The following is a 26,023-nucleotide window of genomic DNA, read 5'->3' on the forward strand; positions in this document are numbered from 1 at the left end:
CGTGATAATCTCTGCTACAATTGTACCTGGTTGTGAGTTTTGCTGTAATTCATAAACACAAAAGCAAAGAATAACATACATACTGCATTTACACAGCCCAAACTAAAGAGACATTCAGACAATTAACTGGCATAGACAATTTAACCAATTCCTCAACACCTCCTCTCAAAAATCATCAAAGCCTGAATTAACCCAAAGGTGGCTGGCATGCTCTGAAATTCCCTAGAAACCATACAGTACTTAAAGTTTGTCTTAATATTCCATGATTTATTCTGAGTCTTGTAGCAGCATGACTGACGACATTTCATCTGGCCTGGGGCAAACACTCTCTGAAGAGACATTACTCTTTCCCAAACCTGAATAATTTGCAGACTTGGGAAGGAGGGGTTTGTTATTTAATAAAAGCAATTGAAGAGCTGTGAATGGTGACTGATTGCTGATGAGCTAATCAGAATGTCCAGGGAAAGAAATAATAACTTACTCCGACATTGTTGTCCAAGTAAACAGCAGGAAATGCCAAATGAAATTTAATCTGATTAACACACTCACTTTAGAACCAAACTGTCATGTCTTTCTCTGTCTACTGTCTCATCTGTCTCTTTTCATATTTCACTGGAAGGGGACACAGACTTTGTTTTCATATAGTGGATATACAGTTCACGTCCCTGACATCTCTCTGCTTCTCTCACCATTCCCCACATCACTATGTTGCCCTCTTACCCCTACATCTCTTCCCTTCCTTTATGCACCATCCTTAATACTTTTTACATTGTATCTCATATTAAGATGGTTTCATATTTTTCCAAAAATGTTCTTTGACAGTATTGTTAGCTACCATGTTTTGAATGCTAAGTGTGAGGCACGACACTGAGTTTTATATCTATTAAGTGATTTAATCCTTACATTATCACCTATGTGAAGTAGGCATTACTTGTTCCATATTGCAGTGAGGACCAGAAGTCTTGGGAAATCATGTAATTTACTCAGGTCCTATATTTACTAAGTGGCAGAGTTGAATTTTGAACCCATTTCTTGGCTTACCACAAAGTCCATGTTACCTACTCATCAATACTAACCCCAAATGGTTAAATGGGAAAGCATTTTGTAAACTACATATTTTTAAATGTAATTTGAAATATTGTCATTACTAGTAAGTCATCTTCAACTTATTTTTCTTTCCAGAAAAACTGTTTCCCCTGAATTAGAAATATCAAGAATGAGTCAATGCCCATAAAAATGTATTCCATGCATTATGTGTGTGTGCGTGCATACACACACACACAGACAATTCATTAAAATAGGAGAACTAAAAAGTTGGAAACCACGGAAGGAGAAAGCTTTGCTGGAAAGACCTGTCCATTCAAACCTCAGGAAAAGATATTGCTAAGAGAAAAATTAACAGCAGGATTTTAAACCTAAGAATGTTGAAATAAGAAGCATTCAAACTTTGTTAAAACATTAGAGTTCCAGCAGAGAAAACATAAGTCATTATTAAACACATTTGAAAATTATTTGAATTTCATAATTTTAGTGCAAGCTAGGTAAGATATTAGACATTAGAGTGAAATTAAGTTGGAATACAGAAATACAGTGTTTTCTATCAGAGTCTCTGAAGACAGAGTGTCTGGGTTAAAATCCTAGTTTTTGTCCACTGGACAAGTTATATACTGTCTCTGTACCTCAGTTTCCTTCTCTGCCAGTGACAGTCTAGTGCTGGTTCATAGAAACATTTTATGAGATATTAAACAAGATAATACATTTAAAACCTTCAGAAAAGTGCTTCGCACAAAATGATGTTCTCAAAAAAATGTGAGCTATTATTGCATTTAATCTACAATATGAAGAAAATTTGAGATTCTTTTAAATGTAATTTCTTAAAAAGTAAACGTTTAAATGAAAAAAATTGTTGTGAATCCAGTTGGCATTATAGACTTTAGCACTCTTTGTTTTCACAGTCAGGAGACACATGAGAAATGATAATACTTCATAGCTGAGTGGAGTAAATGCTGGAGGCTGCTAATGAGCAGAGGCAATAGCCCAGGGGCTCCAACCACCCCCAAGTCCATGCGGCCTCCCGGAGGATTGAGAAGATGGCACTGGCCACGGCATGCTGGGTGAAAGCTACAGCTTAATCCTTTTGAGGAAAGCCAGATGTAATAAGAAGCAAGTCATATTGATACGTGCTATCTCTGACTCTCATAAACTCTTGGGAATTTTTCTTGAGGAAATATAGCAACAGATGCAAAAATTGCATGGACACAAGATTCAACTTTGCATCATACATATCAAAATTGGTGGTGGGGGGATTAAATGTCCAATAAAAGAAAAAGTGTTGATTTGATAGAATAGTTAATGGAGAAGGGACAGTTATCCTCTTCTCTTGGTAGTTTTGCTCCTTTGCTCAAAGAGCCTGACCAAAACATATACTGTGATTCCACAGCCTGGAAACGGTACTGTGTTCCATTTCAGAAACATTAGATGAATAGGGAGCACCAGTGGGACCCTTAACAAAAGGGATGCCTGATAGATGCGGTAGTTATACACACCATTATAATTTAATGTCCTGATCTGCAAAATGTTTGGACTATTTTGAAACTAATAAAATTTAGAAAAGGAAGAATAGCAAATAGTACACAGACTATGTGAAATCTAGTGTAATAGTGCAATCTAGTGGAAAAGGATTAAAAGACAGAGTGTAAGAGCTACTACTGGGTTAGGGGAAGTCAAACTGTCAGAAAAACTCTGTTCAAAATAAAACACACACACACACAAAATAATCCTTACGAGGTTTTTCTAATTAAGAAACCTCTGAAAGAGAAATACTCTCATATTTGTTGTTTACTCGGAACTGTCATTCCTTTTCTTGATTACAGAAGCCCTACATCCTCACTGCAACGTATTCAAATAGTATAACCAGGAGGGTACAAAACGTAAAAATCCCCTCTCATCTATCTGTGGCCTCTCTCCAATGCCTAGGGGAGCACCCTCAATGGGCTCTGCATCTTTCCACGTGTATGCCTACGCAGACCTGTGTTTGTGCACATACACATAGACACACACCGCAGGATCTTTTTTACATAATACGACCACACTTTTTTTCCTTATCATATATCTCGGACGTGTTTACATGATACCACATTTGAAGGTTGCACTGCTTCACACCGTGTGGCGCAAACATAATTTCCTTATCGGCACCTCGAAGTCAGCCTGTCCGGACTAGGACTCCTGATCTTCCCCTTGAAGTCTGGGCCTCTTCCGTCATTCCTCATGCCATGAAGGGCACCTCCATTCATCCCCCTGAATATGACAGAAATCTAGAAATCATCCTTGACTTCTCCTCTTGCTGGTATCCATGGCGAATTCAATCACAGCCCACTCCTGTTGCTATTTACTCCCCCAAATGTCCATCCTGGCCTCTCTCCCCAGTACTGTCCCAGCACAGGAGGTCTTCATCTCCATTGAGGATTACAAAAGTAGCCTTCGAACTAGTAAGCAGCAAGCTGTTCTGACCCCTCCAACCTCTTCACAAAGCAGCCAAAATGCTCTTTTTGAGATGCAAATCTGATCTGGTCCTCCTCAAACCCCTCCACAGACTCCCCATAGATTTTAGGATAAAGATTACACTCTTTAAGGTGGTCTAACATGTCGGGCAAAATTTGCTCCCCGACCTCCTATCTCACTTCCTCTCACATTGGGTTCCCTCTTCTCTCTCAACTCCAATTTCCCTGGATTTCTTCCAGCACCTCCTATTTGCCAAGTCAATCTGCCCCAGGGCCTCTACAGAGCTCTTCCTTTTACCTCAAATACACCTTTCCTCTTCACCTCACTAACATTTACTCATCCTTCATATCTGAGTACTTCCTCAGAGAAGCCTCCCTTCATCCCCCTGGCCAAATCCTCTCCTTAGAAATCCTAGTAGTGTTTGTAGCACCTATCATAGCTCTAAGGGCACATATATGTGTGTGATTATTTGATTAATCTTTATCAACTCCAGTAGTGTCAAAGTTCCATAAAGCTGGGACCATATAATCCCCAGCATCTAACACGAGTCTCAAAACCAGTTGACACCCAGGAAATAAATTAAAAAAAGAATAATTAGTAGAGATGACCAGTACTTTTTCTAATTTTTCATTGTTGCTATCAATACTACAATAAACATCTTTATACTTTTGAGCACTTTCAAAAGTCTATCTGCAAGCTAAACTCTTAGAAGTAAAACAGCTACACAAAAACATAGCATACATTTCAAATTCTGATAAGCACATGTAGCAACCTGTTCTGTTTCCACTTCTGCAGTACTGGTCTTTGATTAGAATCAACTCTATAGCTATAGAAAAAATGGAAAATGTTAAAGGTGCTACATTGATTAACTATTTCACAGGACAGAAAAACTAGCGTCATTTTACTGCATAACAAGAAACACCAATTTGCTAAGGAGGGAAAAAAAAACAACAAAAAGACCGTTGGGGCGAGTTTTTTTTTCTTTTCTTCTGCATTCCAAGGTAAAAGAATAACTTTATATGTATGCCTATTGCTGAAGAAACAGGAAACTAAAATATTTCACTTTAACTACTATAGGAAAATTAACTGTGATCTCTTCTTTCAAATTTGCAGTAAACCCCAAATCTCCATAATAATCAAAGTGGTGGCCAGATGAATGAGTGAAGCATTAAAGAATAGGGAAGAATTTACACCAGAGCTGTCTAACTCCTAAGCATTTTTGAAATGAGCAGCTTCGTTTGTCAGAAAAGAAAAAGTCTGCCTTCCATGTCACAACAGATGCCGTGGCAATTCCCGTGGTACAGAATGCCGAAGATCTATTCTAAAAATCTGATTAGTCCAAGGCAATTAAGTAGAAAGTGAGACATGCTAAAGATGAGTGCTTTGTAAGTAATAAAACACATTTAAACCACTATTGCATAAATATGGCATAAAATTTCTTAGTGAAGGAAGATCCAAAAATAAAAATTCTACCAAAGTGACTCTAGAAGAAACAGCACTTTAGCTTTACCCACACTAATTTTTTTTCAAGAATAGAATGTTAGTAATCATGCCAAGCAACTTAAGTTTTGAGACCACCTATTTATTTCCTAAGACAACTTCTTTTAAGCTTCAAAATTTAACACAGGATTATTTACTTCCCAGGAGCAGGAGCAAGCATTGCATTCAAGGAATCACAACTAGCTGCCTGTGGATCAGGTGAACGAGCGCTGACAAGCCAGAAGCTCATCTCTGAGCATTTCTCTCTCGGAAATATGAGCTCAGCGCAGGAACGCCTGTGGCATCTTCAACAACTGGGAAGCGAGCCATTACAAGTTGCCCTGTGCATTATTACAATCCCACAGAAGTGCAAGGCACTTGTATAAAAGATAAAGAAAATAAGGAGAAACTTGTTCAACATGAAAAAAATATACTTCACACAGAGTTAGAGTGACCATATTCCTGACCTAACAATTTGAGCTAGAACATTGTGGCCATGTGGGGGAGAAGGGGGAAAGAGGCAGGAGTAAAAGAGGAAGGAAAAAGTTGGTTTAAAAAAAAAAAAAAAAAGATCTGAAGAATGTTTTCTTCCTTCTTTACATCTCTCATCCAAGTCCCCCTTAGTTTTCAAGGCCCTGGGACATAAAATTAGTTTCTGTGGAGCCAGACGTGATACAAGTCATCACTCCTCAGAAGTGGGATCCTCTGTGGTGTACTCTACAAATTAATTTTGAGCAATCAAGTTTCCAAAGTTAGGTACAGTAATCAAACTGGACAATCAAGAGGTGGATGGAGGAGAAAGAATATCTGCCACAAGACATGTTTGAGACGCTAAGAATGTGCCCCTGAGAGGGTCAGAATCCAGGTTAACCTGAAATGGAGAGAAGTTAAAACAGCACATGGGGGGACGCTACTTTTGATGGAAAGGTTTTATCTTCAACTGAAAAGCTTAAAAATTGTAACTAAGTATTGCAAAGATATATGAGGGGTGAACACTGCAGAAAGGAGAACTGCCCCCCGTTTCCCCCAGGGTAAAAGGATCTAGCAGTCAAGGGCTTAGCTGTCCTGCCCCAGCGGCCAGCCCAGCCGCGGCGGCTGCTCCTCCTTAACCCTGGGTGCCCCAGCATCTGCGGCCACTCTGCCCGGGAAGCCTGCTCCCAGCCAGCAAGAAACATCAGGAAAGGAGGAAGGATAGGAGACAAGTTAAGGCCAGGACACTCTGCAGTGGGGGAGGAAAAAAAACCAACAAAGCCAAAAGCCCTTTAATTCTCTTCTCGGATATTCATGTTTGAAACAGAATAAGAGGGTAGGAAGGAATGTGTTAAATTGCCCAGTTGCAGCTACTTTCAAGTTGTAAGAGATCAACTTGCAACACATAGGGCTATTCTTCTTGGACAGTTTATCAGAAAAAAAAAATGTTTCCATCACAAGTATCTTTGCTGTCCTACATGAAAATGTTATCATGGCCTTCAGATTAAAGATGAATTGCAAATAAAGGTGAATATTTCTGATATATTAAAAGAACAGCCCAAGTAAAGGTGTTAAGTCGATTCCCTTGCTGAGCTGCACTAACTGTTAGAAAGGTCTCGAGTTGAAATCCATCTCTACCTTTTACCCACTGATGCTAGTTCTGCTTTCCGGAGCAAACAGAAGAGAGTTTATGTCTACTTTTAGTCTTCAAGCTAAACATTTCCAGACCCTTTGAGGATACCTCCTATGACAGGATTGCCAGACCCCTCACCATCCCCACGGACTGTTCTGGAAGTTGTCTAATTTGTCAACGTCTCTCTTTAAATGTGACAGCCAGAAATGGACACAATACTACAGATGTGGTTAATTAGAGTGGGGTACTATTAATTTTTGTGACATATGGACACTATACTCTTATCAGAATCTGAATTTGATTTTTTTCTTGTTTGCAGACACATCAAGCCCCTGGCTCATATTAACCTTCTTTTTCCTCAAAAATTGCCACCACATTAAGTCACCTCTTTCCTTATATACCAATGAATAATGATGCATTTACTGCCATAAAATATCTTTCTGCTAGCATTGCAGCCTATTTTAACCATATTAACTCTGAATTCTGTTATCTACTTATAACAGCTACCCCTTTGCAAGTCATCCCTGGATATTAAAGCAAGCATCTTAGATCTTGATCAAAGTCATTCATAAAAATGTTGAAAAAGAGAAGACCCAGGGCAAAGGCATGGATCTATCCCCAGGGACCACTCTCGGACCCCAACCCAGTAACCCACACACCTGGCTGGTGCTAGTTTAGCCTGCCTCATGCTCACAAAGCAATCTCGCTAGGCTACACACCATCTCACACAAGAGCATCTAAAGCCTAAAATGCTTTGCTGAAAACAAGATTCACTTATGTTTCAAAACAAAGTGTACAAAGCTACACATATTAAAATTACAGTCTTTGAAAAATACATATACATGCAGAACAAAGACTAAAAGGAAAGGAGCATCAATGGAAATGTCTGTTCCTGCCTCAGATTGTGGAGATTGTTTTTTATTCAATACTGTCTTTACTATAGTTACATTGTTTAAAAATTGAAGACACTAGGAATTCTGCTTAGAATGTTGTTTGGAGGCAGTTCATGTAAAACAGCTTTAAGAGCACTGAGACTTATACGATCCTACCAACTTGAAAACTCCAATCAAAAAATATTCATTTAAAAAGACTTGTTGATCCTTAGGAACATCAGCTTCTTTTTTTGAATTTTGCACTCCTGTTGTTGGCTAACATTTCTGGAAATCAGAGAGACAGCAGACCGGAGAACAGTATTCTGAAGTTTAGAAAAAGCCTGAATGTTGTTGTGTGTGTGAGAGAGAGTCAGTCTGTTCATGACTGTCTGTCTGTCTGTCTGTCTCTGCTCGAGAAGTTCAAAAGGATGAAAAGGGGGGAAAAGAGTCACCATGTTAATAGTTTTGTGAAGCTCTGGACTACAACACAGCTCCATCCCAAGAATTTCTAGCAGACAAGTAAATTCACAACATCTATTCACCTAGAATCCTTTTATACACTAAGAGCGGGAAATAAGATCAGCAATAGGATTTGCACCTTGGTGTTTAGAGCTGAGGCAAGGGTAGGGTTTAAGAGAAGGAGTCAGAAAGAGTAAGTGTGTGCTACAGTTAGCATAAAGGAAAAAGAAACAAAGTGGCTGGTTATTTGGGAGAAAATAGGATCTATAAATCCTGCCCTTATTGGAATCCCCAAACAATCTGAATATTTGATGAAGAATTTTTTAACATGTCAGGGTTTCTTCACTCCTTCAGCATTTTGTTTAGAGTGTGGTATTCATCAGTGGGAAACCAGTGTTAGAATCTGAAATACATGTTTTCTTTATCTCTTTGAGGTGGTCTCTCACTAGTTTTCTCTGGTGCTATCCCTAGTTATTTTTTCATGTCTGAGAGAGAGAGACAAGTAAAAATTCCATTTTGTTTAAAAATACAATTTGTCCATTGTCCTAGAAGCTAAATATATCAGGTAAACCAACAGCTTTTAGATTGATGGCAACTCTTATAATAAAGAGATAAGATGACGAAATACTAAGTCTAATATGACCAAATACTAAGTCCAGCTATACTGACAACTGAAAATTTTACTTTGCTTAGAAATAAATTTTCCCTACCATACCAAAAGTTAAGCCAAATGCATGTGGCAAATCAGCAGGTTCATAGGTCCAAAGCAAATTTTCATTTAAGAGATAAAATGTCCAACTAGAAAGTCCAGTTATTATTTGACAAGTGAAAATTCCACTTCGTTTGGAAATACAATTTTCCCACCACCCTAGAAATCAGGCTAAATATACGAGGTAAATCAAGAGCTTCACAGATACATGGCAAATTGTCATAAAATAGGTAAATGTCCAAGTAGAAAGTGCAGTTATTACCTGACAAGGGAAAATTCTACTTTGTTTTGAAATGCAATTTTCCTACTACATAAGAAGTTAAATGCAGGTGGTAAAACAACAGCTTCATAGATCCAGAGCAAATGCTCTTAAAAATGGATTAAAGTGTTCAAACACAATGACCAGTTATTATTTGATAAAATAAATATGCTCATTAACACTTTCTTTTGCTTTACATGTAATCTTGTGGAAAATAGGTAACAAATAGTCAATGGTGGGAAATATCTGAGAATATAAAAAATTCACTTAGGATACTAAATGTCAAAAAAAGTGTTCAAAATTCCTGTCTATTAATTGGGGCAGAGGGGCAGTTAATGTTGTTTTGTAAGATAACATAAATGTTACCTAAAGTATTTGTCTATCAATGTATTTTTGTGTTTACTTTTAATATTGTTTTGTTGTTTCATATTTTTAAAGTTTTATCATAATTACGTACCAATATATGTCATTTTTTCTTAGAAAATTCTATTTCTAAGCAAAGTAAAAATTATTTCATATGTTGAGAAATAAAAAACACAAAGAAATACACCAAAATGATAACTATGTGTATGTCAGAACACACAGATCAGAGGAAATTCTCGGTTCTCTAGTTTTAAATATTTACGTCCTATTGTTGTTCATTTAAAATTTTAATTGTAAAAAGTAATTAATGTTATCTCCTTTTTAAAAAAACCTCTGCAAATTTAATGTTATCTGACAGGTCTCTTTGGAAAGAAAATAATGAAGGAAAATTAATTTGATCTCATTTTTAAGAATCATACATATGCAGCTTTAAGAGAAATACATATCTCTCATAAAAAAAGTCTGAAAAAAGTAAACTCCATAATGTTTACGGGGGTTAGTTCAGGATGAAGAGGTCACAGGTGATCTTGATTTTCTTGGTTTTTGTTTTTTTTTTTACCCCCCAGTTTTCTGGAGTTTTTTTCTCCTGAATTTTGTACAGTGAGTAAGAATCTAGTATGATAAAAATAATACTAAAGCTGTTTTTATATTAGAAAAATTCTGGTTAACATTTTGAAATAAAAAATTAAATTGGTTCAAAGTGGTTCAAACTTCAAGTGTCTTGGGATAGATTTTTAAACTTTTAGTTTCCCTACCATCTATCTTGGTTTTTAACGTCACTTTTTAGGAAAAGAATACCTATCAGTTAACAATTAGATGAAGTAACTTTTTCTAGATTGAAAAAAAAAAAAAATCCTAAAGAGTTGACAGTTCGGCCGTCAAGAGAATGGTACTCTGGCATACATAAGAATCCAAAAATTATTTTATCTTGCAGAAAAGGATGAACATCTTAAGATTAAAAAGCACTTCTAAAAAATATAATTGTGTTCACCCCCAACTTCCTAGGAAAATCTATCTCATTGTTGGAAATCTTCATTCATTCATTCATTCATTCATATGGTCAACATTTAATTTCTGACAGAAAGTAACATCTCAGTAAATGTGCTCCGGTTTTGTTTATTCTTAGAAAAGCTAGCTTCAAGTCCGATCCCTGACACCTTGTCCTCTACAACGGGCCAAATTCCTATTTATCCCATACGTATAAATAATCTGGGGCAAAGGTACTAAAATATGCTCCATTTTAGCCTTCAACTGCAAAGGTCTCATCCGTATTTCAGAAACCTCATCCAGCTGTAGACAATCGGTTTTCCATTTTTAACTTAAACAACTTCTAAGATCATCAACAAATTATCCTGCTCGGAGCCTAACACTTTTGAGGCGCTTAAATGGAAATCCTCGTTGTTGTGGTGGTTGTCGTCTAAGTCTAAGCATCCTTCCTCATCAGGATTTCAGGCGCTGGTAACTCCCTGCAATTTTATCTAACGTCAAATACGTATGTTTCTGTGCATAAATACACACAAACATTTGCGGCAGAATCTCGGCAACACGCTGGAAAGGATTAAACATGCGGTTACCGTGACTAAACGTATTCATTCTCTCTACAAGATTTAGAGAAATGTAACGTTGCAGGGAGAACGAGGGCTCTGGCTGAACCTTGTAATCACCGCCTAAAGGCCATAGCTGGGAGCCTCCGGAGCCTCCGGGCGCAGGGGAGGCATCCACAGCTGCTTTTAATTGTTTCTGCTTTTCAAAACAGCGCACTTGGTGGGGCAAATGTTGTCGCAGCGGCTCCGGCCGGGGCCGGGGTCACCCCTGACCCGCACGCGCCCTGCTTGGCTCCCGGTATCTCACGATCCGCCGCCCGCTCCGGGAAACCCCAGAAAACACGACCTCGCCGCCGCCGCCGCCGCCGCGAAAACGCTCTTAGGAAGAAGGGGGGGAATTAGGTGTTCCAAAGGCACGTTTTTGTGCTCTCTCCGGATCGAATTCAAGGAAAAGAGGGAAAGGGTGCGATTGTGTGGAAGGGGACGCAGCCCGACCCCCGTTTCCTATGGCTCGTCTCCGGGCCGCAGCGCCCCACTCGTGCGGTAACGACCCCCCAGGAAAATGGGCCACAACCCCCAAGTCTTTGCAGCTAGGGGATGAGGAAAGGTCCACCACCAGGGCTGGGAAACGGGGGGCGAGGGTGAGGGGGCTGGGGGTGGTAGGAATGGAAACTGGAGCGGGAATCTCTGCGAGCTCCGGGCAGGGAGGGGCCCGCGGGGGCGCAGAGGAAAAAGGCCAGGGGTCAAGCCTGGGAAGGGCCTCCCTGGGCCCGGGGATTGGGGCGCGGGGTGCGGTGGGAACGGGGGCAGCAAGAGGGGAGGACACCCAGGAGATGCGCCCAGACACCCCAAAACCCGGGCGGGGGATGGGGAGGCGGCGGCCTGTTGGCCCCAGCACCTCCCGTCGCGCGCGGGCCACTAACCTGTCAGCAAGAAGGTGCCAGTGGTCGCGGGGCTCATCCTGCGTGTCCCCCGACCCTGTCCCGTCCAAGCACAAGGGTCTCCCAGCTCCCACCACCGGGGCAATTGCATTCTTGGCCTGGCTAGGCCGGCCGTCCTCGACTCTCCCTCCCCTCCCCTCCCTTTCTTCTTTCCTCCCAGCTTGGCCGGTTCAGCATCAGCATCCCGCACCCCCTCCTTAATCCCGTGCTCCCTCTAGCGGCGGGCCCGCGTAGCGCGGCCGCCGCCCCCACCCCCACCCCATCCCCACCCCATCCCCCCTCCGCCCCCGCTCCCCTCCGCCCCCCTACCCCGCGGAGCACGCTGGGATTTGGCGCCCCCCTCCTCTGTTCAGCCTATATAAGGCTCCCTGTCGGCGCTCCCGGTACACGCGCTTCAACTTCGGTTGGTGTGTGTCGAAGAAACCTGACTGCGACCTGGGGAGAACAGCCGAGAGGGTCCACCGAGCCTCGCCAGAGGTCCGCTGAGCGGGCTCGCGTCCGGAGCCACTCCGGGCCGCGGAGCACCCGGCGGAACCCACGCCTGGCACAGGTGTGGGACCCCGTCCTCCTGTCTTCGCAGAGGAGTCCTCGCGTGGTGAGTATGCGGTGAGGATGTTTCTTTTATTAAGATCACATTCATTCCCTGTCCTTTGCGGGAGCTGCGGGAGATGCAGTAGTGCCCCTAAATGTCTCCACGCAAATCTTGTCACGCCTTCACCGGCCGAACCCCCAAAACAGAGTGGAGAAGCCAAGCCTCCAGGGCTTCGATTTCCAGGACTCAAGTCCAGAGAAGGGCTGTAGACGGACATGAGCTGCGGACAGACATGAGCTGCAGACGGACATGAGCTACAGACCAACGTGCAATTTGCTCTTCAAATGCGCTACATGGTGATAGGCGCTACTAACTAAGTGGCGCTTCGATGCGCTATAAGGGGATAAGCGCTTCAGATGCGCTACAGGCTGGTGGGTGCTTCAATGCGCTACAAACCGATAAGCGCGTCAAATGCGCTATAGATGGATGGGCGCTTCAGTTGCGCTACAAGCTGATGGGCACTTCAATGCGCTACGAACCATTAGGAACTGCAGCAGTGTATGAGCTGCAGACTGATGACTGATTGACGCTTTAAACGCGTTACAAAATCTGAGCTGCCGAAGATCAGCGCTACAGAAATGATACCATTAGCACTACAACAGCGCTTCATTGTGCTACGAGGCACAGGAACTGCAGAGGTACATGAACTGCAGAGAATTTACACCTAAAATGCGCTACAAAGTAATAACAGCTGCAGAGGTAGATAAGCTGCACTGTTTTACGCTACAAAGAAACCCGCTGGAAGGGGACAAGAGCTGCAGAGTAAGATTACTGCCTTCTCAGAGGGGGACCCCACCCTTTGTCTCCAACACACCTTTTGGAATGGCTCCCACTATGTTTTTCTGCAGGACGGTTGTCTGCATGATGGTGCTGTTAGACAAAATGGAGCCCCGGGCAAAAATTAGTGTTTAACATTCTGCCCACACCATTCCTGCTATAGCGGTGGAGTGGAGGGGCACTGACTTGAGTGTAAAAGGGAATCTTCTGGTGGTGGCAGAGCGGGCTGCCTTGCCTAGTTGCGCTTGATTGAAGTGGCGGTGTAGTTGTAAAGGTGGCGCGAACTGGCGTCCAGCAACAGTTTGTGGGAACTGTTGGGTTTGCTTAGTATGGGGGGCGGGGGTTGGATCTGGGGGTGATTGCTCTTGTTGCATGAAATGAATCTGGCTGTGGAGGCCGGTGGGAGGGGTTTGGGGAAGGGGGGGGATCCCGGGAGAGGCAAACAGCCAGTCTCAGACCCGCCCCGCCCATTCTAGCGCGCCTTCTCTGCAGTATCTGCTCAGCGCGTGCTGAGCGCCTCCCAGCGCCTACTCGGAGCGCGCCTCCTCTGCAGCGCGCCTTCCTAGAGCGCGCCTTCTAGACCCTTTCTCCCCAGCCCCGCCTCTCCCTGAGCCCCCTCCTCTGGGGGGGCTCCCCCCAAGCCCCGCCTCCTTTGGGGCCGCTCCTCCAAGCCCCGCCTCCTCTGGGGCCGCTCCTCCAAGCCCCGCCCCCTTTGAGGCCGCTCCCTGAGCCCGCCTCTTCTGAGGCCGCTCCTCCACGCCCCGCTTCTCCCTGAGCCCGCCTCTGAGGCTGCTCCCCCAGCCCCCCGCCTGCCCCCAGGCCCGCCTCCTCTGAGGTGGTCCCCCCAGACACTGCCTCTCCAAAGCCTGGCCCCTCCCTGGGCTAGCCTCTTGCGTGGTGGCCTACGGCCCCGCCTCCTGGAGCCCGCCTGCGCCTGCGCAGTGAGAGCCCCCAGCCCCTCCCTACAGGCCCACCTCCTCTGCGCTTGCGCGCCTTCACTGCTTTCACGGCCTGAGCCTGGCTGCACAGCCCCTCCCACCTGCGGTTTCTCGGCGGCGCCGATTTTGCTCTTTATCCACTGGTGTCTAATAAATATAAGAATAATAAATAAGAACAATTAGCAACAATGGTGATAATACCTGGGATTTACAAGCACTTTTTACAAGTGCTTTGCATATATTAAATGACATCATTCCACAATTAAATACTTGATAGTGGTTTATGAAAGCTACTTCTGCTCAGATCTGGATGGTGCCTCTAAGGGCGATCCAGCTAAAAGTTTTTACTACAAATGAAAAATAAACTATTTTAAATACTTTTCACATTTAAGGGTTTTTTGAGACACTGTGGACATTTGTGGTGGCTTATTGGAATCAGATTCTTCGGTGGATACAAAATAAGGAACAACTTGAACTGTGTTTCATAGGAGTTTTAAGTGGCTTATTGGTACCTTTGGCTTGGCCTTGGGGCAAGGATGAGGTGTTTATCTGCGTGCCTATGAAGCTGGGGTTTTTTTCTGGGCACTCTAGGGGATTAGCCCTGGCTAACTTGCCTACATATTTATTGTGCCTGGCACATGGTAGGCATTCATTAAATATATGTTAAATGACCAGTGTGAATTGGCTGATTCAGTGCCTTCTTTGGTGTCTGCAGGTGTTTTCTGGTTTTTTTCCCCCTGGTGCTTTGCTGTCCAGGATTGTCTAAGGCATTGCTTGCCTTATCTCTCACTTAACTGGATCCTTTAAAAAAAAAAAAAAAAAAAAAATTTAAACTCTAATAATGTAAGCTGTAATTATAATACAAAACTATACATATTTAAGATATTCAAAATAGCTTTTTAAAAGTAAAAACAAGCTAATTGGCTATTTAAATTCAGGGTGAGTGGACTACTTCACAATGGTACATAATTGTCATATTTACATTTTGTATAATGTAACATAAAGTGGTTACATTAAAAAATAGATTGGAGGGTTTTAGCTGGCATTATAAAACATACACATAAAACATCTGATGCCTTACCTCCAGTCAGATGTACCATGTTTATGTTTCTAATAAAATGAAGAAATTTTAAAACCTGGTTTCATATATTGTAAGCCATAAGCCAGGACTCTGACTCCCAAATATCTGTCACCCACCCCCTAATAAATATGCAATTTACATATCTTTATGTATTTATACTTGTGGTAATTACAGCTTTCAGTTAATCCCCAGCCCCCCCCCCCCCCCCGTCACCCTACCCCCACTTCCTTTCGAAATTCTATGTTTTTTTTTAAAGTTCAAAACAATGGTAAAAATATGCATATTAATATAATTTGCATTTCACAAATAGTATACATGGTACTAAAAAAGAAATTGGGACATTTGAAAATATAAAGCAATTAAGAGTTGCTTAATGAAGTGTCATTTTCTAATGAGATGTTTAATGTGCAGTGTTTTTTGGCTACTGTTACTTTTTGGTGTGTTTGGGGAACAAGTTTTTAGAAGTCTTCAAGAAGAGTCAAAGGTCAATCAAATGTATTTAATTCCTATATAGACTAACACTGGATTCTTTTTCATGTGTAAAGGTGACATCTATCACATGTGACTTGGCTCAGTACTGTGTGTCATTTCAGGTTTTAGGAATGGGGCCTTTGGACCTGACCTCCACAATCCAGCCCCTAGTAAGGGGTGGGAGGTGCAAATCAAGTCACAGTGCTCCTGTTCCCAAATTAACTGGTGCTCTAGTTGCTATTTAAATATTTTTAAGCTTTATTTACATTGAATGTTAACCTGCCTGCCGACTATCCTATGTTTTTTAAAGGTTACACTACTCTTCTCTGGGCAGTTATCTCCTTTAGGATTTAGAATCCCACACCAAAATTAAAAATCCCAGGGGTGGGTACCTGATGCCTGATCTTGGTAAAGGTCAGGGGTCTCACACTGGTGACCTTGCAAGTCAAATAAGGCCCTTAATTTATTTGACCAGCACTGGATTAAAAATATTTTAAAGAATTGAATGTTTCTGGGGAGGGGACATGCATCCCTAAATTACATAGTCACCAGCCCACTCCTTATTGTCTTAACTCCAGTTTCTTCTCACTTTTATGTTACCTTCCTGTCTACTAAAATCATTTGCATTTTAAGCCCTTATTGATCTTTTGATTCCTTAAACAATATACAATGATTGTTTGCTGATTTCTGAATGTGTTGTTATATCTGTCCTATTATTATGTTTTGCAGATATTAAAACCATGAGACTGGAACCTCAGTAAAGCTCCCCCCAATGACTGTGATTGACATGTGGGTTGTTAACCTTCCTGACCTGGGTCAGGCAACGCCAGGCCGAGCTATGAAGGCCTTTCCAGAAGTTTTCTAAGTTTTCTAAGTATTAATGTCTAGATACAGAAGTGGCACTTGAGTCACCTGACTTGTGTTTATTGTTTTTTAATGGGACATTAAAGCTTTTAATTTAAAAAAATAAAGATTTTAATTTAATAAATCAAAATCACACTATTTTGTGACTAATCCAGGGCCTCATTTTTTTTTCTTGTACCCTATTGATTGAAATATTAGCTATTTTTCACATAACTTCTTTGAATAACACATTTATCTTTGTGGGCTTTAATTAATATAATTAATTTAGTGTCCATTATTGCCTTGATGGGTCAGAGAAGAACAGGTGACCAGGAATGCCAAGTTAAAATTTAGTGAATGGGCAGTCTGCCTGCTTTTACAAATTATGGTTTTAAACTTTTGAGCGCTTTCCTAAAGTTTTCCAAATATGAGAACTTAATGCTCATTTAAAAATTATAAAAAGTTAAAATTAAGTTACTATAAATGCATTTAACCCTCATTTTAGGAAGTACATAAACACTGCTGGATTTATTGTATGTGTGATTTATTGTCACCATACCCATAATTAAGACCTTAATCCCCCAAACCCCCAATGCCCCCCATGTTGCTACTCACCACCTAGGAGTACAGCCCTATCCTGCTCTAAATTATAAACTTTTGGGTGGGACTGTGCTGACAAATCTTGTTTAAAAACCAGAAGTTGGAAACTGGTGACCTGCAAATCAAATGAGGCCCTGGATTTGTTTGGCCAACAGCGTATTCCCCCCTCCCCCCCCCCAAAAAAAAGTAATGTCTTTAGGTGGGAAATGCCTGCCTAGGTTGCCATAGTTGCAGGCCCTCCCTGTTTTAATCTTAGCCTCTTTACACAGAAAGTTACCTTTCTTATTAATATCAGCTAACAGTTGTTAAGTATTCACTGCTTTACCTGCATTACCTAATTAAATCCATACTGTAAATTTGAGGTATTCTCTTTTTGGGCTTTTTTGACTGTCCCATTTAATAGCCTAGCTCTTCCTAGGAGGCATCAATTAACATTTGTTGATGAACTGCATAATAAGGAGAGAGGCTGATACACAACGTTGCTGCTCGGTGCCACTTCTGTCCCGAAGGGAATTCTCTCTGGGAAATCAGATTATGTTGGATTTAGACAATCTTGTGGGTTTCGTGACCGTTGTTGTTGTTGTTGTTGTTGTTGTTTGTTTTGATAATCAGTTAGTGACCTTCACCATGGAGGTAGTGCCCTCTTCCCTCCCCCGGCTGATGAATACAGGCAGTGTGATTTAAATCCCCCACCCTTCTTTTTGGTTCCCTATTGGCTGGATTATTAGCTCTTTTTCAGGTAACCCGTCTAATAACAATTATCATTTTGGCTTTGTGTTTTTAATTTGGTCTCCATCTTTGACTTGAAAGTTTCTTGCTGTGCCCTCCTGATCCAAACTGGTATTTTGGAATGTCTCCGCATTCTTTTACGGTCAGTGAAGGTAAACTTGCTGTTGATACCGGTATGCATTGTTGTTGAATCATAATAGGTGACATTTGATGAGGAAAAAGGTCATTTGGACGTTAAAAAGTAGGGTGCTTTTTGTTACTACCTATTGTCTTAATTGATTATTAACTTGTTTCTCCCTTTTGCAAGATCTGTGTTTGTTTATTAAATATTAATGTAAGCAAGTAGAGCAAAGAGATACTTTAAATACTCATGTATTTAAAGTATTTTAGTGGATACTTTAAATACTCATGTATTTAAAGTATTTTAATGGCTACTTTAAATACTCATGTATTTAAGGTACTTTAGTGGCTACTTTAGATGCTAAAATCTTTTTTGTAGTGTGCTGCTTTGAACGTGGATGATAAACTTCTGCTTTTATCTTCCTTTACAGAAACAAAAAGCTTTTGAAAACAAAACGAAGAAAGGGTGGAAGAGGAGGCCAGGATCAGGGCCTCCATCCCCACAGGAGCGAAGCTACACCTGGGAGGTCTCCTCCCACGCCAACCCTCACCCTGGGGCCCGACTGCCCACCTCCTCCTCCTCCTCCTCCCCCCAACGGCCCCTCCTCCTCCTCTTCCTCCTGCTCCTCCTCCTCTTCCTCTTCTTCATCCTCACGCAGCGCCCCAAGGGGCCAGTACATCCCCAACCTGGCCGAACGAAGGCGAGACGATCTCTCTGAAGAGATCAACAACCTCCGAGAGAAGGTCATGAAGCAGTCCGAGGAGAACAACAACCTGCAGAACCAGGTGCAGAAGCTCACAGAGGAGAACACCTCCCTGCGCGAGCAAGTGGAGCCCGCCCCTCAGGACGAGGAGGACGACCTGGAGCTCCGAGGTGCTGCAGCCGCCGCTGCCCCACCCACTCCGCTAGAGGAGGAGTGCCCGGACGACCTTCCTGAGAAGTTTGACGGCAACCCCGACATGCTGGTCCCGTTCATGGCCCAGTGCCAGCTCTTCATGGAAAAGAGCACCAGAGATTTCTCCGTCGACCGCGTCCGCGTCTGCTTCGTGACCAGCATGATGACGGGCCGTGCCGCCCGCTGGGCCTCCGCCAAGCTGGAGCGATCCCACTACCTGATGCACAACTACCCCGCCTTCATGACCGAAATGAAGCACGTCTTTGAAGACCCGCAGAGGCGGGAGGCTGCCAAGCGCAAGATCCGACGTCTGCGCCAAGGCATGGGGTCGGTCATCGACTACTCCAACGCCTTCCAGATGATCGCCCAGGACCTGGATTGGAACGAGCCCGCGCTGATCGACCAGTACCACGAGGGCCTCAGCGACCACATCCAGGCCGAGCTGTCGCGCCTCGAGGTCGCCAAGTCGCTGTCCGCCCTGATCGGCCAGTGCATCCACATCGAGCGGCGGCTGGCCAGGGCGGCGGCGGCTCGCAAGCCGCGCTCCCCGCCGCGCGCGCTCGTCCTGCCGCACATCACGAGCCACCACCAGGTGGACCCCACCGAGCCTGTGGGCGGCGCCCGCATGCGCCTGACCCAGGAAGAGAAGGAGAGGCGCCGAAAGCTGAACCTGTGCCTCTACTGCGGCAACGGGGGTCACTACGCCGACAACTGTCCTGCCAAGGCCTCCAAGGCTTCGCCGGCGGGAAACTCCCCGGCCCCGCTGTAGAGGGACCTTCAGCGACCGGGCCAGAAATAATAAGGTCCCCACAAGATGATGCTTCATCTCCACACTTGCAAGTGATGCTCCAGATCCATCTCCCGGGCAGACACACCCTGTTCGTCCGCGCCATGATCGATTCTGGTGCTTCCGGCAACTTCATCGACCACGAGTACGTTGCCCAGAACGGAATTCCTCTGAGGGTCAAGGACTGGCCAATACTCGTAGAAGCGATCGATGGGCGTCCCATAGCCTCGGGCCCCGTTGTCCACGAAACGCACGACCTGATAGTCGACCTGGGAGATCACCGTGAGGTGCTGTCATTCGACGTGACTCAGTCTCCCTTCTTCCCCGTCGTCCTGGGGGTGCGCTGGCTGAGCACACACGATCCCAACATCACGTGGAGCACCCGATCCATCGTCTTCGATTCCGAATATTGCCGATACCACTGCCGGATGTATTCCCCAATACCTCCGTCGCTCCCACCACCAGCACAGCCGTCCTTTTACTACCCGGTGGATGGATACCGAGTTTACCAGCCGGTGAGGTATTACTACGTCCAGAATGTGTACACTCCGGTGGATGAAAACGTCTACCCAGACCACCGCCTGGTCGACCCGACCATAGAAATGATCCCTGGAGCACACAGTATCCCCAGCGGACACGTGTACTCCCTGTCCGAACCCGAGATGGCAGCCCTGCGAGATTTCGTGGCCAGAAACGTCAAGGATGGGCTCATCACTCCAACCATCGCCCCCAACGGAGCCCAAGTTCTCCAGGTGAAAAGGGGGTGGAAACTGCAAGTTTCCTACGACTGCCGAGCTCCCAACAGCTTCACCATCCAGAACCAGTATCCTCGACTCTCCATTCCAAATTTGGATGACCAGGCTCACCTGGCGACGTACACGGAGTATGTACCTCAAATACCTGGATACCAGACGTACCCCACGTACGCCACGTACCCGACCTACCCGGTAGGATTCGCCTGGTACCCAGTGGGGCGAGATGGACATGGACGATCGCTCTATGTCCCCGTGATGATCACTTGGAATCCGCATTGGTACCGCCAGCCTCCGGTGCCCCAGTACCCGCCGCCGCAGCCGCCGCCTCCGCCGCCGCCGCCGCCGCCGCCGCCGTCCTACAGCACCATGTAAACACCTGTCGTGTCCTTCAGGATCTCTGCCCTCACACTGCACTCCTGTTCAGCTTCTCAATCGGTGACTGTGTGCGTAAGTAGGCTACTGCATCTTCGGGCCAGCCTGAGGCACAGCCCTCTCTGCAATGGCTATAGGAAGGTCAGAGCCACCCTGGACTGGCACACATCCTAAAAAGCAAGCTCTCCGAGAGCGACAGAATATTTACCAACGAATTATCTCTCAGTTTTCCACCTCAACTGCCAACCTAACTAAAATTCGTCGTAAGTTTACTTCCCAGCGAATCCTGGAAGCCTGGGTTTTACCTGCTGAAACTCACTCTGTCACCATCTAAATTAATGGGCTGCCAGATTCCATGATTGACATTTACAGAGAAGCTGATGCGAACACAGGAAACGCCGATTGCTTTTTGGAGGGGGAGACGGAGGAGGAGGAGAAGGACATGACTTTTCTTGCAGTTTCGGTACTCTTTAACAACATCCCTGGAGGACCGACGCCTTATTAAGGAAGCCAAGTTTGTTGGTGCAGTGTAAGGTGGCTTCCGCGATCTGTTTTGCTGCACCTTTAGAAACTTCACCATCTTCAAACTCCGCTTTCATGGTTCCGTTAAATCTCAAGGAGCAGCAACTCGACCGGTTCTCCCAGGAGCAGGCAAAGCCCCTGCAACAGAAACACCTCAGGCCTCAGAAGGGAAGTGCTCTCTCAGATGGGACTCTTGCATGTTTAGAGTGTGCCTTCACACCCTGGTGCAAATCACACGTACCCAAGAACTCTGGCTTTCTCACAACACCTTACCATCATCATGCCAGTAATGGCTTCCACAAAATGTTAAACCTGGTAACCAGAGACTGTTGGTGGCTCGTGTGTCAGATGTTTATGAAGCATCACTACCTTTCCATCATGTAGGAGAGCTAATGAGTAGCAAATCAAAAGGACGCCTAACCAGTACTCAACTCTTAAGAGACTCTAAGTTAACGTTACCGACTTGTCCTGGTACTTCAGAAGGAATTTTGGAGCGTCGTTGTTATTGGCTGGAAGAGGGTCACCTGAAGTCTTGGAAGCATCTCTCCATATGTCTGCCTCCATATGCATCTGGGCATTTCATCACCAGTCCCCTCACTAGACTGTAGCATTAGGATGCTTAGAGAGGGGACATGAACTTAGCACCCAGACCCACACTCCTATGCCTGCGAGGGATATCTTTGAAGAAGAAGAATTGGGGCGCTGGACACTGTCTTGAAGATAACGGACTTCTTTAGTGAGCTTTACATCCAGAGGGTGACCTGATGGGTAACCACCTTAAAGGATCAGAGTTCACACAGTGGAAAGGGGTCCCCTTTAGAGGATGGAGACAAAACTAAGCTGCCAACGAAATGAAAGGCCTCAAGCGACTCAAAGCAACAGACAACACAAGCGTTGTCTTCAGTCCAGTGATGACATCTAGTCTCCTGGATGCTTTGTGCTAACCTGGGACTGCCTGACTTCTTTACCTGGTCTTTTGCTACTACCTTGAACTGTTTGTCTAACCTCTCTCTTTCTGTTTAATTCTTTACTACTGCCACTAACCCTGCTGCAGGATTTGTGTCATCTTTCCTGCCTGGTTGCTGAGACTCCATTTTGCTGCCACGCACGGAGAAGAAAGAGGCAGGCTTCAAGGGGCTTGTGTTTCAGTACGCAACCTCCAATTGCCAAAACACAGTTTGAGCAGTAGACAACATGGTATATATTTCAAGTTGCTAATCATGAAGAGGAGTCTAACGGTGAAGTTTCATTTTTCATCAACATCATCTTTCACACATTCATTACCCTCCACCCTTATTCTTGCATGTTTAAATACTTAAAAGTTTTAGCCGTAGGTTACTAGTGTCTTTTAACAGTGTTTTAAAGTGATGACTGCTTTCAGAAGTTATTTCCATTGAATTACAAACTACTATCAAATTCTTATTGTTGAACTAATTAAAATTGATAAGTAACATAGTGTAAAATATTTCTTGACTGTGAACTTCTCTTACAACACTGTGAATGAGAGGCTCCTCAGAACTGGAGTATTTGTAAAATAGTTCATCCTGTTCATCTTCAATCTTCTAGCTTAACGTCGTATAGGACTTCAATTTTATCAATTGGGCCTTTAAAAAAAAAATCACACAAAAAGAGATACAAATTCAAAGAAGATACCTAATTGGCTACTTTCTCTTCAATGGAATCCGAAAGCTTGTCAATCACTCATGTGTTTTCGAGTAATTACTTTGAAAATGGTGCGTTTGTGCTTCTGGACTCTTTTGAAGCGTCACTTCAGTTTACCTCAGATCAATCCATCATCCATACATTTGAATTCAAGTTGTTTTGTGTCAAATTTACAGTTGTCAATTGATTTTCAAGCTGCAGAGGGCCTAGAAATAGGTCATTGTCTGCAGCCCTGGCATGAGCACACGGACATTTGCCATCCCTGCAAGCAAGTCCGGAGGGGTTGACCAACAACAGCAACGGTCAGGCAGAGCATGGTGGTGTGGGTCAACGACTCATTGGATGAAGACCCTGACCCACATTTGGCTGTTCAGTAAAGCTCGTGAAAAACTGTTGGCAGTGTGTTCTATGCCTTATTGCTATATATAATATCTATAAATGTAGGTGTTAAGGATAAGTAATTTCAAATTTATTCTATAGTATCAGAATTTAATAAGTTTCCTTTCACTCACTGAATTTATTTTGTTGCTGTTGATTATGTTAATTGAATACCTTTTTTGGCATTTTCCCCACAAAATGTCTTTATTCATAAGGAAGGAAAGAACAAAGAAATTAAATCTCTAAGGGAGTTAGAAAGGGAGCAAAATAAAGAAAGCCTAAAGAACATAAATCAAAACATAAGAATTATTAAGCAAAGCTGCCATTCACCTTTTCGAAACAAGCTGGCAAATTTGGTTAACTTTTCACCCAAATATTCGGTCTTAACTAAATCAAGGAAGAAGATATGAGCTCCCATTGTTAGACACACCCAGAGAGAACTAATGAAGGTCATCATGCTAAGATATTGAGATGGAGGAAGTTTACGTGCATTTCTGAAGGGTCAGTTTAGTCTGAGCAATGAGGTATTTGTATTAGATGCTAGAAAATGGAGAATTCGTTTGATTCAATCATGAGAGGTGACATAAGGAACTTGTGCACAAAACAAAGAGGGGCACGTCTACATAGTGCAGTCTGGATTTCTGTTTAAGTTCGCAGGTACCTCTTGGGCTCCTGAATTGATCCGGTTGTCATCCACCACAGACATCGAAGGTCAGCTACGATTCCAAGATTGGCAACAGAGAACATTCTGCTGGAAAGACCTGGGCAAACATGAAGGACCACCTGCTGAGATGAAGCGCTGGGTGGGAACCATGCTACGTTTTCATCTGAAGAATGAGCATCTAGTGGGACTTGAAAGTTCTTTGTTGTTTCAGATTGTAGAATGCGATTGATGGAATTAGTCTGTGGACATTGCATTGTTTTTATTTCTTTATGTAATCATTTTAAGTAATAGGGGATATATATAATTATTTTAGGGTGGGAGGGACTAAGTAATCTTAGGTGGGTGGGGTTAGTTTAAAAGTTAGCATGATATTATGTATTAGATAATTCTAAGTGGACATGTGTACTTACTTGTGATCCTTTACCCTATGATTGTTACCCTTAAAGCTTGCAAATAAACTCAGAGGGAACTACAGGGAGATGAACCTATTTAGAGCAAATTGGACATGGATAAAACTCTAGTGGGAAAAAGCTCAAAAGTGATTGGATGAATAGTTTAAAAGAGGCTCTTTGCCCTGGGTGTTAACTCCAAGGATCCAGATTGTGAGCAAAGCCTTTGGAGAGTCAGGACAAGTAGATACTCTTTGAGAAATTCTTGCCGGAATAAAATTGGTAATGATGGATGGTAAATATTCATAGAAGTTACAGAAAAGTGATGAAGAAGAACCCTGTCTGTGGGCCTCCTACTTAACCCCTGCCTCTTCTCCCTACCCCAACCACCTCCCTACCCTTCCCCATTTTATTGCTGTATTTCTATTTACTAATAATTGTATTGATGTTATAATAAAAATTCAATTAATAAAGATTTAGCGGTTAAGTGCAAACTGTGTCCTGATCATTCCAGCATTGTCCACCAACATCAAAGGAATGTGGGGGGATGGGGGGGAGGAACGGAGAGGGGAGGTTGCAGCAGTGAGGGTGGGGTTGTGGGGAGGGTGGGGGCGGAAGGGAGATGGGAAGCAATGGAGGTGGAGGGATAATGAGGGTGGGGGAAGGAAGAGGAGGGTGGAGCAGGGTGGGGGGTCTAGGAGTCTAGAGGGAGGGTGGGAATAAGTTCAGAAGTGGGGGGTGGTATAAAGAACACGTAAATCAAACAACCCAATGTCCATTATCCAGGATACCCCAGGAAATCAACTAAATCATTCCTGGCTTCAAAATTTTATATATAAAATAAAAATAACACAATGCACTGCTGATACAATATAAAATCTTTAAGATGCAAAGCTTTAACATATAAAGCCACATAATAGTGATTCTTTTGACCTATAAAAAATTTATTTTTAATATAAGTTCTTCATGGAAGACATTATTATTATATTTATTATATATATTATATATATAAACTATATATATTATTATATTTATATTTATTATATTTAAATATAATGTTAAATATATATAATATATATTTAATATATATAATATATAATATCTTATTATATTTATTAATAGAAAAATTATCTGGGGCAGCCCAGGTGGCTCAGCGTTTTAGCACCGCCTTCAGCCCAGGGCGTGATCCTAGAGACCCAAGATCGAGTCCCACGTTGGGCTCCCTGCATGGAGCCTGCTTCTCCCTCTGCCTGTGCCTCTCTGCCTCTCTCTCTCTCTCTCTGTCTCTCATGAATAAATAAATAAAATATTTTTTAAAAATTATCAAACTATTAGGACTGAAAGGAAGACATACTAATAAAGTAAAATGGTGATGTGCAGGAAATGAGCATCAGATTCTTAAAATACCAGTTAACACTAAAAGAGTGATCATGAAGGTTAAGAAAAGTGACAGATGAAGTCCATGAGGAATTCATCCTATTATATTTCAAAACATAATGACATCAGAGTTATAATAAGTTGCATATAGAAAACTTTAAAAAGGGACTTTAATGTACCAGTTTCAAAAAGTTGCTGGGTTCATATGACATGGTGGTCATATAAACACGGTTTATGGGAAGGATACATGAAGATGGTGATTAAATAGAAAGAGCTGGAACTAATGATGAAAACACACAATTAAAAACTGTCTCCCCTTGGAAGGGGCTACCCTGGATAG

General features: G+C 43.1%; 2 protein-coding genes across 10 annotated transcripts in view; one reads left to right on the plus strand and one right to left on the minus strand.

Moving 5' to 3' along the window:
• SGCE (sarcoglycan epsilon) overlaps positions 1–11,898 on the minus strand; it is a 68,421-nt gene extending 56,523 nt beyond the window's left edge. For 2 of the 9 annotated variants that reach the window (XM_025471322.3, XM_025471327.3), the window contains exon 1: positions 11,713–11,898. In XM_025471322.3, coding sequence (XP_025327107.1) covers positions 11,713–11,821 — 109 coding nt within the window. In that variant the 5' untranslated portion in view covers positions 11,822–11,898. The remainder of the gene's footprint in view (positions 1–11,712) is intronic. The other 7 variants (XM_025471329.3, XM_025471325.3, XM_025471324.3 and 4 more) reach the window with 5 other exon arrangements.
• Positions 11,899–12,059: 161 nt separating this feature from the next.
• On the plus strand, positions 12,060–24,800 carry PEG10 (paternally expressed 10). Its single transcript, XM_025471321.3, is given in 3 exon segments — positions 12,060–12,336; positions 18,313–19,517; positions 19,520–24,800. Coding segments are annotated over 3 exon segments (2,382 nt in total). The 5' UTR covers positions 12,060–12,331; the 3' UTR covers positions 20,692–24,800.
• The last annotated feature ends 1,223 nt before the right edge of the window (positions 24,801–26,023 follow it).

Source organism: Canis lupus, chromosome 14, assembly GCF_003254725.2.
Source record: "Canis lupus dingo isolate Sandy chromosome 14, ASM325472v2, whole genome shotgun sequence".
Lineage (NCBI taxonomy): Eukaryota > Metazoa > Chordata > Mammalia > Carnivora > Canidae > Canis > Canis lupus.